The sequence below is a fragment of the Schistocerca serialis genome, chromosome 8, assembly GCF_023864345.2.
Source record: "Schistocerca serialis cubense isolate TAMUIC-IGC-003099 chromosome 8, iqSchSeri2.2, whole genome shotgun sequence".
Classification (NCBI taxonomy): Eukaryota; Metazoa; Arthropoda; class Insecta; order Orthoptera; family Acrididae; genus Schistocerca; species Schistocerca serialis.
Genome location: NC_064645.1, coordinates 570,447,627 through 570,463,191, shown reverse-complemented (window position 1 = coordinate 570,463,191; position 15,565 = coordinate 570,447,627). Strand labels below are relative to the sequence as shown.

Genomic DNA, 15,565 nt, shown 5'->3' with positions numbered 1-15,565 from the left:
GATGACAGCATTGCCTCCCTACCAAGCCAGCAGTCTGACAACTGTATTAGACAAAACTATTAATAAATGTTTATCATCAACTGTACTCTGTGAGAAGAGACTAGTATCTTTTCCTGTATAAAGTGATACATACATGTTGAGTGACAGAGTTAAATATTTCATCTTGTTTTAGTCGTAACAAAGTGATCTGATATTTTGTGTGTTGCTGTAACCTATCGGCCCTCTCCAGGAGTAAAGAAAGCTAAGAACCCTCCATCGTACCGACGAGTGTTATTTTGTCTGGTACAACACTTTTTATATTATATCTTTTTATAATTCTTTCTGTCTTGCAAGATAGGCTAACAACATATGGTAGGAATCATTAATTATTTCCAGAGAGTTTTAGCAAACAGTGTCCTCACCTGAAGATGGTGCCTAAATTGACTAATGAAATATCATGCAAAGGTGATTGCACGATCTGGTTGCAGACCTGTCAAGAATGTTATCAGGTGCACACTGGGTTAAGTTTGGATAGTCATATCAGCTAACAACTAGTTTCTCAACATTGCAAAGTTCACTGTTAAAATCTTTTCTGTGTTAATCTGCCACAGGTAAATGTGAGGCATGTGAATAGTTTGTCTATGGAGAGACCAACAACACAGTTTGATTGATTGACAAATGAAATAACAACAAATGACATGGATCAAAAATAAAATGCAGTTTTTCCATTAGTAACTCTTTGGACTTACCAATGTCTGCTGATGGTTACTGCAAATAAATGAATTTCCTGTCTTTAATAGTGCTGTTTAATAGTGAATAGATTTTATCAAAAAATAAAATTACAACAACATACCTGTGTAAGTGATCTCCAGTCCATGTTTGCACTACCTATGTACACATGTTTCCGGTCCACAATCCAAAGTTTAGTGTGCAGCACACCACCGCCCACAAGACGAGGGAAGTTAACACTTCGCACCTGAATGAGAAATATGTAATAACTTGACTGAAAGAAATACAACTTATCAACAAATTTATTTTATGATGAATACTTTAAGATATTTTAGAAGAATTGTTAAACACTAAACAAAAAAGCCCCCCCATGAACCATGGACCTTGCCGTTGGTGGGGAGGCTTGCGTGCCTCAGCGATACAGATAGCCGTACCGTAGGTACAACCACAACGGAGGGCTATCTGTTGAGAGGCCAGACAAACGTGTGGTTCCTGAAGAGGGGCAGCAGCCTTTTCAGTAGTTGCAAGGGCAACAGTCTGAATGATTGACTGATCTGGCCTTGTAACAATAACCAAAACGGCCTTGCTGTGCTGGTACTGCGAACGGCTGAAAGCAAGGGGAAACTACGGCCGTAATTTTTCCCGAGGGCATGCAGCTTTACTGTATGATTAAATGATGATGGCGTCCTCTTGGGTAAAATATTTCGGAGGTAAAATAGTCCCCCATTCGGATCTCCGGGCGGGGACTACTCAAGAGGATGTCGTTATCAGGAGAAAGAAAACTGGCGTTCTACGGATCGGAGCGTGGAATGTCATATCCCTTAATCGGGCAGGTAGGTTAGAAAATTTAAAAAGGGAAATGGATAGGTTAAAGTTAGATATTGTAGGAATTAGTGAAGTTCGGTGGGAGGAGGAACAAGACTTTTGGTCAGGTGACTACAGGGTTATAAACACAAAATCAAATAGGGGTAATGCAGGAGTAGGTTTAATAATAAATAGGAAAATAGGAATGCGGGTAAGCTACTACAAACAGCATAGTGAACGCATTATTGTGGCCAAGATAGATATGAAGCCCACACCTACTACAGTAGTACAAGTTTATATGCCAACTAGCTCTGCAGATGACGAAGAAATTGAAGAAATGTATGATGAAATAAAAGAAATTATTCAGATAGTGAAGGGCGACGAAAATTTAATAGTCATGGGTGACTGGAATTCGAGTGTAGGAAAAGGGAGAGAAGGAAACGTAGTAAGTGAATATGGATTGGGGCTAAGAAATGAAAGAGGAAGCCGCCTGATAGAATTTTGCACAGAGCACAACTTAATCATAGCTAACACTTGGTTTAAGAATCATGATAGAAGGTTGTATACAAGGAAGAACCCTGGAGATACTAAAAGGTATCAGATAGATTATATAATGGTAAGACAGAGATTTAGGAACCAGGTTTTAAATTTTAAGACATTTCCAGGGGCAGATGTGGACTCTGACCACAATCTATTGGTTATGACCTGTAGATTAAAACTGAAGAAACTGCAAAAAGGTGGGAATTTAAGGAGATGGGACCTGGATAAACTGAAAGAACCAGAGGTTGTACAGAGTTTCAGGGAGAGCATAAGGGAACAATTGAAAGGAATGGGGGAAAGAAATACAGTAGAAGAAGAATGGGTAGCTCTGAGGGATGAAGTAGTGAGGGCAGCAGACGATCAAGTAGGTAAAAAGACGAGGGCTAGTAGAAATCCTTGGGTAAGAGAAGAAATATTGAATTTAATTGATGAAAGGAGAAAATATAAAAATGCAGTAAATGAAGCAGGCAAAAAGGAATACAAACGTCTCAAAAACGAGATCGACAGGAAGTGCAAAATGGCTAAGCAGGGATGGCTAGAGGACAAATGTAAGGATGTAGAGGCTTATCTCACTAGGGGTAAGATAGATACTGCCTACAGGAAAATTAAAGAGACCTTTGGAGATAAGAGAACCACATGTATGAACATCAAGAGCTCAGATGGAAACCCAGTTCTAAGCAAAGAAGGGAAAGCAGAAAGGTGGAAGGAGTATATAGAGAGTCTATACAAGGGCGATGCACTTGAGGACAATATTATGGAAATGGAAGAGGATGTAGATGAAGATGAAATGGGAGATACAATACTGTGTGAAGAGTTTGACAGAGCACTGAAGGACCTGAGTCGAAACAAGGCCCCCAGAGTAGACAACATTCCATTGGAACTACTGACGGCCTTGGGAGAGCCAGTCCTGACAAAACTACCATCTGGTGAGCAAGATGTATGAGACAGGCGAAATACCCACAGACTTCAAGAAGAATATAATAATTTCAATCCCAAAGAAAGCAGGTGTTGACAGATGTGAAAATTACCGAACAATCAGTTTAATAAGCCACAGCTGCAAAGTACTAACACGAATTCTTTACAGACGAATGGAAAAACTAGTAGAAGCCGACCTCGGGGAAGATCAGTTTGGATTCCGTAGAAATACTGGAACACGTGAGGCAATACTGACCTTACGACTTATCTTAGAAGAAAGATTAAGGAAAGGCAAACCTACATTTCTAGCATTTGTAGACTTAGAGAAAGCTTTTGACAATGTTGACTGGAATACTCTCTTTCAAATTCTAAAGGTGGCAGGGGTAAAATACAGAGAGCGAAAGGCTATTTACAACTTGTACAGAAACCAGATGGCAGTTATAAGAGTTGAGGGACATGAAAGGGAAGCAGTGGTTGGGAAGGGAGTAAGACAGGGTTGTAGCCTCTCCCCGATGTTATTCAATCTCTATATTGAGCAAGCAGTAAAGGAAACAAAAGAAAAATTTGGAGTAGGTATTAAAATCCATGGAGAAGAAATAAAAACTTTGAGGTTCGCCGATGACATTGTAATTCTGTCAGAGACAGCAAAGGACTTGGAAGAGCAGTTGAACGGAATGGATGGTGTCTTGAAGGGAGGATATAAGATGAACATCAACAAAAGCAAAACGAGGATAATGGAATGTAGTCGAGTTAAGTCGGGTGATGCTGAGGGTATTAGATTAGGAAATGAGACACTTAAAGTAGTAAAGGAGTTTTGCTATTTGGGGAGCAAAATAACTGATGATGGACGAAGTAGAGAGGATATAAAATGTAGACTGGCAATGGCAAGGAAATCGTTTCTGAAGAAGAGAAATTTGTTAACATCGAGTATAGATTTAAGTGTCAGGAAGTTATTTCTGAAAGTATTTGTATGGAGTGTAGCCATGTATGGAAGTGAAACATGGACGGTAAATAGTTTGGACAAGAAGAGAATAGAAGCTTTCGAAATGTGGTGCTACAGAAGAATGCTGAAGATTAGATGGGTAGATCACATAACTAATGAGGAAGTATTGAATAGGATTGGGGAGAAGAGAAGTTTGTGGCACAACTTGACCAGAAGAAGGGATCGGTTGGTAGGACATGTTCTGAGGCATCAAGGGATCACCAATTTAGTATTGGAGGGCAGCGTGGAGGGTAAAAATCATAGGGGGAGACCAAGAGATGAATACACTAAGCAGATTCAGAAGGATGTAGGTTGCAGTAGGTACTGGGAGATGAAGAAGCTTGCACAGGATAGAGTAGCATGGAGAGCTGCATCAAACCAGTCTCAGGACTGAAGACCACAACAACAACAACAACAAACAAAAAAGAACATGCCATAACTCTTGACTTTTAACATCAGAACTGTAAAAAAGAGAGAATCGAACAGAATTACGTCATTTACAAATACAGTAACCCTCTCAACTTCACAAATTAGTGTAGGGGAGAATTACTAACTCTTTAACAATAAAAAAGGTTCTAGCATAACATAAATATTTCAGGAGTAAAGGAGACCATTCACCAAAAAACAGAAGCACGTAGTTACTTACAGCCACATACAAAAGACAGAGGAAACTTGCAAGCTCTCGGAATAAATCCTTTGATGAGCTAGATCACATGCTGCTAGGTAGAGGCAGGATTCTGCACAAAGGGTTGCGAGTGGGTAGCTAGTGGCTAGGATGGAGGCAGCTAGTCTGCTGTTGTAGGAATACAGTGTGACAAAGCAAGCTGGTATAATTTTAATTCCCCTCTTGTTTTTGCCATCTGCCTCCTTAAATTCGTGTTGTTGCTTTTAACTAATCATCATTAACATACGTGAATATAATCTGCATTTTCATGAAAGAGAGATTGGCCCTCAATTTTAAAGAATATAACACCATATCTAATTTGGTGCTTAGTTTTATGTACGTAATTGATTTTTTAAATTTATTTTGACTATGCCTAGTTAGTATCTTTTGCTATAGAGTGAAATCACTGATTGTTCCATATCTTAATATCCTATTGTTGACATATAAACAAATATAAATTCTGCACTAATTATAAACATTTGGAAGATGAAATGCTAGGAATATTAAAGTATCTATCTAGCTCTATTCAAAAACATGTTAGCAAAACCAGCCCTTCATTAATTCCAAAGTAATTAACAGTTTTGTCAAAAGTATTGTTTGCATAACTATATTTGTTAATTTCATGATTTAAACAAATAATTTGGCCTACACCTCGCAGTAGAAGAAACTGTTAAAAAGACACAATTTTTCAATGTATTCAGTTAATTGAGGGAGTCAAGTTTTAATTGTAATTTCTGTAAATTTAACTTTAAACAATGTGTAGTTTCAGCACCTATTATTGTGATGTGCAATGTTAATGCAAATTATGAGTATTCTGAGTGATATGTGTATGAAAGAAGACAGTAGTAGTATTAAAACTGACATGACTAACTTAAAAGATGAACTGAAGAAAGAAATTAAAAAGGAAATTAAGGTAGTTAGCTTTAGCCTTTCAGAATTAATTAGGAAGGTTGAGGGAGTAGCTAAAGATTGTGATGAAAAGGTAAAGACAGTAGTTCATAACACTAATGAGAAATTAACATTGGTGAGTAGTATATGTGTAGAAGAGAGAAAAAAGCTTTGTCATGACTATAGAAGGAAGGTGGAGGCTTCTGAAAAACAGTGTAAGAAGGAAGCCAAAGCTGCCAGGAAATTTTGTGCTGAAAACACGGTTAAACTTGAGAACCAAATAGATCAGATCAAAATTATTTTGAAATACAGGTAGAAACCAAGTGTGCAGTAGTGATAGAAGAAAAACTGGTAAAAGTAAATAAAACTGTTGATTTAAAATGGCTGAAATAGAGAAAAAGATGGAAGAAGTACAAAACAGTCCCTCATTTGTCAGTTGTAAGAAATTTAATAATTTTGAACCACATGGGGAAGTGCATCCACTGGATTTCATTAGGGAATCTAATGATTTGCCTGAAACATCGAATGACAAAGAGAAAATGTCATTTGTGAGAAGTTTTTTGAAGAGGGATGCTTATGGATGGGCAGCTCAAGTAGCTGATGGTTGTACTTCGTGGCAAAGCTTTGAGAAATTACTTTTGGATGAATATTGGTCCAAAGAGAAGCAGCAGAGAATTTTGAGTGAATTTTTGGGTGGAGAGAGATTTGACTCTATGAAGGGTATGGTGAAAGGTTTCTGTCATCTTTGGATAAACAAACTGAGATATTTGGACAATATTTCTTAAATAATGTTGATAAAGTGGAGAGAGTGAAGCCCTCAGTGGAAGATTGTAGGAGGGATTTTGATGATAATAATCAATCAGGGAGAGAATTTCAGGTATGGTAGGAGAAATTCAAGTAAAATAAATGGAGGAGATGATTTTTAATTCTGGATCAAACCATTTAAACTGGATAACGGTCAGTTTTGGCTCTCACTAGTGCAGGTAGTGATGATGAGCCACTTGTATGTAAATGTGCTGTAATCACAGGTAAGGGTAAAGAAATTGATAGTGGTAAGACAAATCTAATTTCTAATTCTAGTGAGATGTTGAATGATGGTTTGGGTAGCAATGTTTATCCCATAAAAGGTGAGGAGGAACTTATTAAAATAAAATTAAGTGATGAAACAGAGCGTTGATGTTGCTAAGAATGTCCAAAGTGTCGAAATGGATGTTAAATTTTTAAGAGAACATAATGAAGTCAGGTGGTTTGCTTTGTGGTCTGATACTGGAAACAAGAATTAACTATATGTGACTGCAGTCTTTCTCTGCATTTTCCACTGATGAATTCTTCTTGGGTTATCAGATGAGTGGTGGCGTTGTCTTGTCGCAACGTTTCGATGAGTTTAATACCCATCATCTTCTGGCTAAGTGACAGGATGCTGTGTTCTGCATATCTATATAGCTGCTTGGCCGTCATCTGCTTCTGTAGGCCAGCCAATCACGTTCCTCCAGAAGGGGGTACCGCGTCAGTGATGGTGGGGGGCCGCCGCACAGCCTGGCATTGAGATCCAGTGGCTATCCAATCTGTCTGCTGACGTCACAAACTTCAGATCGGAGAGTCCCTGACGTATTTTGTCAATTGCAGGATTCCATACTGCACTGAGCTGAAAATTGCTATCCCTGTTAACTAAATTGTTGTGCAGACGTATCTTCACTGTCTCTTTGAAGCTCCAGTCCCAGAAACCATTGGCACTGCACAACTTCTTTGTTTTTTCGATTTTGAAAGTGCGTCCCTCAATAAAGCTATGTTCTGCTACCACGGACTTGCTTGTCTGTCCTAGTCGTATGTTCCTGATATGTTCAGTACAGTGCTGGGAGATACATCATTGTGTCTGCGTGATATATTCCATCTCACATTCGCACTCAATACTGTAAACGCCCAGTGTCTGCAACCCCAGCTGGTCTTTGGTTGAGCCAAGTATATCTTTAACTTTTTGCGGTGTGCAAAAGATAGTAGTTATTTCGTGCTGCTTTAATATTCTTGTGATTTTGGCAGTCGGCAGTCCAGAAAACGGTAGAAATACCACACGTTTTGCTTTTTCTTCTTCAGGTTTCTTCTCCCTCCTCTTGTCTGCGCACAATGCACATCTTATCAACTAATTAGCCAAATATTTGAGGATAGTGAAAGTGACAGTGGGTCTGATTCTGACAGCAGTTGTAATGATGATAGCAGTGACAGATCCAGTAGTGATGAGGATGAGGTATTTGAATTTATAATTGATAATGATGGCCAGGAGGTAAGTAAAGAGTGAATAAAGGAGGATAATATTAGGCCTAATGAAGGGTTAGAGTTTGATAGGGGTAATGAGGAAGAGAACCATGCTATCTGTCATTTGACTCTGTCTGATAATCAGTTTGGTAAGGAGCATGATAATTTTTCCAGGGAAAGGATTAATGAGGATTTGTTGTATGAAGAAGATCACACTGTAAGTAAAAAGGAAGTGTGGCACCCCTTAATAACAGCAAGTGTACAAGGTATACATGTTACGTGTTTACTTGACAGTGGTAGTGATTGGAATGGTAATTCACAGGCATTTTTTGAATCTATTAAGAACACAGAGGATACAGTAGTAATGTCTGTTTCTGGAATAAAAATTATTGGTGCTACTGGTAAGCTCTCAAAAAGTGTGAAACAAGAGGTACAATTAACTGTGGAATTAGCAGGACAGCTGTTGGGAGTGCAAATTCTTGGTAAATCACAATCTTAGCATTGATGTAATATTTGGGACTAATTTCTTGTGCAAATGATGTGTAAATATTGATTTTGCTAGTGGTAAATTTATTTTTAAGTGCAATGGAAGTAGGTACAAAGTATCATTTCTGGAAGGTATGGACAAGTGTGTGCTAGATGAATTACATTTGCCATTAAGAGTTTTAACCACTGAGCAGGTTACTGATGACGTGGAGAATGGAGTGTGCATTGAACCAGAAGTAAGACCTAGCAGCAAATAGGGGGCTTCAACGATGTGTGTTGAATTCATTATGTGGCGATAATGCTTACCCCAGCTGTTTGTCTCTTTTTTATGTTTAATTAGGCAGTCGAACTCTTCTCCTATCCTATCTGCAGTTTATAAGTGAATCAGAAGAATGCTTCAAATTTCATGTAACTTTGTACAGTAGCATGCTTTAGTATAGAAATATTGTAGAAAAGGTTGCTGTAGGGTTATCTATGTGTGTATACAGATTATGTTGTGCAAGTTTTAAGTAATAGAATCATAAGAGGATGCAAGGAAGTAAAGTGGTACCATGGTTAAGGAATTTCTGTAACTCAAAAAGGTAAGGTAAACTGAAGATGAAAGGTGTCAGTAAATGTCAACAATAATTAACATTTGAAGTAATCAGCTTATGTGAGAAATTAGGTAATTTGGCGTAGCAGCAGAGACAATGTGCAGTATAAACCATCTTGAATACTAGATCTTAATATTAACTGTGGTATCATAGAAGCGTTTATGTTCAATGCCATCAGCGGAGATAACTATCTATCAATATCTGTGTCACGATACAGCCTTTTCTAACATTAAGGAATTCCAACGTTAAACATAGTTGCCTGGAGTAATGTGTGTAGAATGTACTAGCAAGACTTGTATGTATATTGCCCTTCACGCTAGAATTCAGTGAAATAATAGTTTGTCTAAGTGATAATTTTGTCTGATCAGTAATGAGAGTTAACTTAGAGGTAACATAAGGATCTGTTACAGTGGAGTGTTTTTCAGTAGTCAATTTTGCATTAGTTAAGCAGAGCAGGTCATTATTTATTAGCTAATGAAACAATAATGAAATATGAAAATAATGAATAATGTTAGGGTCTTAATGGTTAGAGAGCCTGTCTCTACAGTAGGGACAGTTTTTGAGAATGTGCTGCACTAGTTAACAAGAGAAGAAATGTAAGTGAAATAATGGTGCTGAAAAACATGATTAATGCAAAAGATAACTGTCTACAAACATATGTGTTGTAACTGCATTGATGATCTAATTTTGAACTAGGCAACATTGGGTACTGTGTATATTGTGCAATTCATGACACTGCAGCTGGGAATGAGAGCTTAACAGAAAGAGAAATATTTTAGTGAGGTAAAAGTTATATAATGCTGCATTATTGGACCTACATGTTATCTGAAAACTTCTATTATGAGCTTAAAGTCATAATACTGGAACAAAGAGCAATAATTTTGCTGATTCACTGATAACTGTGGTGCTAGCCTGATGTGGATATTCTGACAGGTAAACTATTTAGTAACATTTTGTGAGGATTTCATTTTCTAGTTGAATAAGAGTAGTGCTCAGAGTTGAGTGGAGAAATAGAGGAATGATTTGGTACAACTTCCATCCCCTTAATTTTGATTTGAATAGTAATTATGCTATGTGACGGAGACTATTCCTTTTTCATAACATAATGATTAGTAAATCTATGCTACTGCACATCTTGAGTATTTACTAGAGGTAATGCACATCTGAAGTTTTTGCTGTTTTGCAAATGGAAAAGAAACAAAAACATTTCAAGTTTAACCAGTTTCAGACAGTTATGACTTAGGAGTAATACCGGGTGATCAAAAAGTCAGCATAAATTTTAAAACTTAATAAACCACGGAATAATGTAGATAGAGAGGTAAAAATTGACACACATGCTTGGAATGACATGGGGTTTTATTAAAAATAAATAAAAAATTAAAAAATTAAAAAAAATTTAAAAAAATACGAAGTATTGCTAGACGCATGAAATATCTCTTGCGCGCGTCGTTTGGTGATGATTGTGTGCTTAGCCGTCACTTTCGTCATGCTTGGCCTCCCAGGTCCCCAGACCTCAGTCCACACGATTATTGGCTTTGGGGTTACCTGAAGTCGCAAGTGTATCGTGATCGACCGACATCTCTAGGGATGCTGAAAGACAACATCCGACACCAATGCCTCACCATAACTCTGGATATGCTTTACAGTGCTGTTCACAACATTATTCCTCGACTACAGCTATTGTTGAGGAATGATGGTGGACATATTGAGCATTTCCCGTAAAGAACATCATCTTTGCTTTGTCTTACTTTGTTATGCTAATTATTGCTATATATTCTGAACAGATGAAGCACCATCTGTCTGACATTTTTGAAGGTTTGTATTTTTTTGGTTCTAATAAAACCCCATGTCATTCCAAGCATGTGTCAATTTGTACCTCTCTATCAACATTATTCTGTGATTTATTCAGTTTTCAAATTTATACTGACTTTTTGATCACCCGGTATTTTGTAGTGTAATGTGCAATTGATTTTAAAATTTTTTTTTAGTCCACACCTTTCATACTACAGCCAAATTTAGTGCTAATTATTGTAATGTTATGCATACCATGTATTTATTTATCATGTAATGAATATCATTTGTTATTAGTGTAAAACATATTTATTCTTAGACTTAAATTAGAAGTACAAGTTTACTAAAGTAGGGCATTTTGTCTTATTTTTTCATGTGCTGCGGCGCAGGAGAACCACCTCCAAGGGAACTAATTGTGGTGCATTTCCTTGCTAACTGCCACTTGGACCTGGTGAAGGCGGTGGTGGTGGTTAGTGTTTAACGTCCCGTCGACAACGAGATCATTAGAGACGGAGTGCAAGCTCGGGTTAGGGAAGGATTGGGAAGGAAATCGGCCGTGCCCTTTCAAAGGAACCATCCCGGCATTTGCCTGAAACGATTTAGGGAAATCACGGAAAACCTAAATCAGGATGGCTGGAGACGGGATTGAACCGTCGTCCTCCCGAATGCGAGTCCAGTGTGCAAACTACTTAAACGTAACTAACCTAAGGACATCACACAACACCCAGTCATCACGAGGCAGAGAAAATCCCTGACCCCGCTGGGAATCGAACCCGGGAACCCGGGCGTGGGAAGCGAGAATGCTTCCGCACGACCACGAGCTGCGGACCTGGTGAAGGCATGGGCAGCTTGGTACGAAAGTGTGTTAAAGCTCATTGAAAAAGTGAAAGTGATTGCAAAACATACTAAACACTGAGCAAGTGAAATTTTTGCCTGAACATGAACTGCAATGCGCAGTGTAATTTAAACTTTTTTTGTTCAACCCATGAGGATTTATTTTGTCAAGCAAGACAGGGCTTGTACAAAGTGGTATGTGTTTTAAAATGTAATCCTTGTTTAACCCAAGAAGGACATAATTGGTGATGAATATGCTTAAATTTTGTTGAAAGTATAACTTTTAGATACTTTGTGATCTGTATGTAAATATTTTGTATGGGTATTTTCGTATGGCCAGTGCATATAAGTATAAATTTGAAAAACATATGTACTGTAGTCTTGATAGGATTTCTTATGTAATATTTTTTGTGTATTTAAACCCAATTTCTGGGGTCATGTGTGGTAATTGAATTGTCCAGTTAGCTATTTGCAATACCTATCTGCTCAATCCAATTAGAGAGTATGTGACTATGCAAGCTAGGATTATTTTAATTCCCCTCTTGTTTTTACCATCTGCCTCCTTAAATTTGTATTGTTACTTTTAACTAACCATCATTAACATATGTGAATATAATCTGAATTTTCATATGACAGAAAGATTGGCCTGTTTTAAAGAATATAACCCCGGATCTAGTTTTGTGCTTAGTTTTGCATATGTAATTGATTTTCTAATTTATTTTGACTATGCCTAGTTAGTATCTTGTTATAGGATGAAATCAGTGATTGTTCTGGATCTTATATTCTATTGTTGACAAACAAACAAATATAAATTCTGCACTAATTATAAATGTTTAGAAGATGAAATGCTAGTAATATTAAAGTATCTATTTAGCTCTATTCAAAAACATGTTAGCAAAACCAGCCCTTCATTAATTCCGAAGTAATTAACAGTTTTGTCAAAAGTACTATTTGTGTAACTACATTTGTTAATTTCATGATTTAAACAAATAATTCGGCCTAAACCTTGTAGTAGGAGAAACTGTTAAAAAGACGCAATTTTTCAATGTATTCAGCTAATTGAGTTATTTAAGTTTTAATTGTAATTTCTGTAAATTTAACTTTAAGCAATGTGTAGTTTCAGCACCTATTATTGTGATGATATATAAGGGCCCGATTTTTGGTCACGAGACAGTCAGTCCATGGCCGACTTTCAGACGAGTAACCTGTGCTGGTTATAACAACAACAATGCTTCAAATTAACTGTGGAATAAGTGTTATACAATTAGGCCATGTGTAAAAACAGTGACAGTGTCTGCTCCATACATAGACGATCATTCTTCAAGAACTGTGAACTATGTGGTTAGGTTTTACTGTTTGTAGACGTTCAACAAGAAATTACTGCAGTAGTATGTGGAGTTTTACCTGCGAACTATTAATGAGGCTTACGGAAAGTTTAAACAATATTGCACTGGCCATACACATATAACTGTGTATTATTAGGGGGTTGCGCAAAGTGAAAATTTAAGTACTGTAAAACATAACTGTGCATCTATCGTCTACATCATTTAGTCAGTGTCTGAATCAGCAACCGATTTTTCAGCCAGTGCAGCAACACAGTACGAAGACACCGAAGACAGTTCAAACAAGGATCAACAAAGATAAAAGCAGGCACAACAGCCACAACGGGAGGGAGGGGTAGCAGATGCATGGGATAGGGATGTGATATGTCAGTGTGAGCCAGTGGTGCCTGAAGAAGGTGATGTGGAGATGTGGACTGGGAAGGAGTGACCAGACAGAGGAATAGGGGTGACAGGACAAAAGGATGGGGAACTGTTGGGTCGAGGGGGAAGGGGCAATGGGTTTAGTGGACATTAAGACTAGGAGGGTTATGGGAGCAAGGATCCAGATGGCCCAGGTCATGATGCAGCCATTGAACTCTAGCATGTTTCCCTAAATTACCTGAGGCAAATGCCAGGATGGCTTGAACTATTAGGTATCAGTCAATTTCCTGTCTCATACCTGTCCAACTAGACCTGTAACTGGGTAGATGCCTGTGTATATATGCATTAAACTACAACAGCAGGACACACCCAGTACCCTGAATAAGTGATCCACAGATGAATAAAACTATTACTACTACCGCTGCTGATGCTACTACTATGGTGTTAGGAAGATGAAAGTCAAATGTATGTAGGTAGGTAGGTAGGTAGGTAGGTGTGTGTGTGGGCGGGAGGAGGTGGGGGGGGGGGGGGCAGTGGCAAGAGGGGTGGAAAAAGGCGTAATCCAGTGGAGCCTGTCAATTTAGCACAAAACAAGTTCTTAAAATGAATGATACCATCACAAATGATGACAGATGTGGTATCTTCTGACACACTGTAAAATGTTAAGGTATTTTCTCTGATGGAACCAAACATTCTACCATCGTAATGGCAATTTTCCCCATACAATTTAGTTTCACACTAAGCAGAAATTATGGAAATACCTCAGCAGCTCCATGCCTTATGAGATCTTCAGTGTCCAAGTTTGGCTGTTTTGGATTTGGAAAATTTTGTGCAATCCTCAGAGTAATACTTCTATTAGCACCTGCTTCCATTAGAGCTTTGAACACATCTTCTCCCTGAAATCACAGATACCACATTCATTACTTACATATAATTTTTCTGTTTTAATGTAGTCAGTTCTTAGCTGATAAGGTACTATTCAGACATTCATTAAGTACTTTGCTTTCTCAAAAGAAATTTGGAGGCCACATTTTTCTGCTTGTTCCGTCAATGTATTTACCTGTTTCACAGCTATCCCCATGTTTCTTGGCAAGATTGCTAAGGCTTGGGTGAATGCAAGGCAGCTGACTCTTTGAACCTCTAATGCAAACTCTGTACAGTAATCTTTCTGTGGTTACTTCCTTTTCCCATTCTAGGATTATCTCTTCTAACACATTCCATCACCAAGCTAGATCCCAGGTAATTAAAATTAGATAGGTATTAAATGTATTTATTTACTTACAATTGCAGTTTCAGATATTGTGCTGTTTTCAACAAACAACTCAATGTGAAATATGTCAATGCATATCCAGTTCTCCTTAATAGGAAATCATCCTTTACATGTTTCCATCTCATATGCACAATGAACAGGAAAACTTGTCATGCAGCACTTCATATAACAATGTCTATCAAATTCATGTCAATGCTGCACTCTTACTGTTCCCTATGCATGCACCAGATGTGACATTTGACCCATGTTCCAATCATCTTCTGAGGAAAAGCAAGTACCAATTTTTCTGCCCATTGTTTTAACAGTTTTTCCTCTTCTTTTTATGCAATAAACAGTGTAACATTAAGAACATGTTACTGTACAGCAGACAACTAACTGCAGCAACAGGATGCTGTGAGGAGCAACTATATGCTACCATGTATCCATCAGATCACATAGCATAGCTATTACTTTACCTGCCACGCCGAAGGGTGTTTATAGATGTCCGATCCTCGTAACGTCCAGTAAAATGAGGCAATTTCTATTGAATTTTCAGCATTCTCTATCATTGTCATCCAAGTCTGATATGTAGAAGGGTGAGGTGTTGAACCAGGAGGGTAAGTTAGTCCTTCTGGTATACTTTCCACTAGAGTGAACCTAAAGTGACACAAAATGTAATAATCAGATCAGCTGCAATACCATTCAAAAAGGAGATAAACCAAATTACACAAGAAAAACAAAGTCTGTCTATCTGAAATAAATGATATATGTGATAGATCAGTTGTATTTTATTTGTGGCGATTACACTTTCAACAAACTACAATGATAAACTATAAATGAAACAGCTTTCTGCACTAGTTACTCTGCTAAATACTGTATTTCAATTATAAAAAATTACATACTTTCTATTGGTTCTGACAAGTCTAAAATATTATTTACATAACTCTCTGCCTGATTATGATGGTGTGTCAAACACAAAAATTGCTAACTCGATCTGTATATCTTGTTTTCATTTGGGGGGTGGGGGGAATTATAATTATATGGTGATATTTAGAGTGCAAATAGATGTACAGATTAATTTGCAATACGAGTGTAAAATGACTTGTTCCACATTATGTCGATTTATCATGCAAAATGATCCATGGAACATGAAAGTAA

At 37.6% G+C, this 15,565-nt stretch overlaps 1 protein-coding gene across 1 annotated transcript in view; it reads right to left on the bottom strand.

The window, feature by feature from the left end:
- Nucleotides 1–15,565, bottom strand: part of LOC126416335 (5'-3' exonuclease PLD3-like) — an 88,100-nt gene that overhangs the window by 42,844 nt on the left and 29,691 nt on the right. Inside the window, exons 4-6 of the mRNA XM_050084003.1 lie at nt 14,884–15,064; nt 13,920–14,054; nt 833–955 (exon numbers count right to left, since the gene is read on the bottom strand). Of these exons, the coding sequence (XP_049939960.1) occupies nt 833–955; nt 13,920–14,054; nt 14,884–15,064 (439 nt within the window). The remainder of the gene's footprint in view (nt 1–832; nt 956–13,919; nt 14,055–14,883; nt 15,065–15,565) is intronic.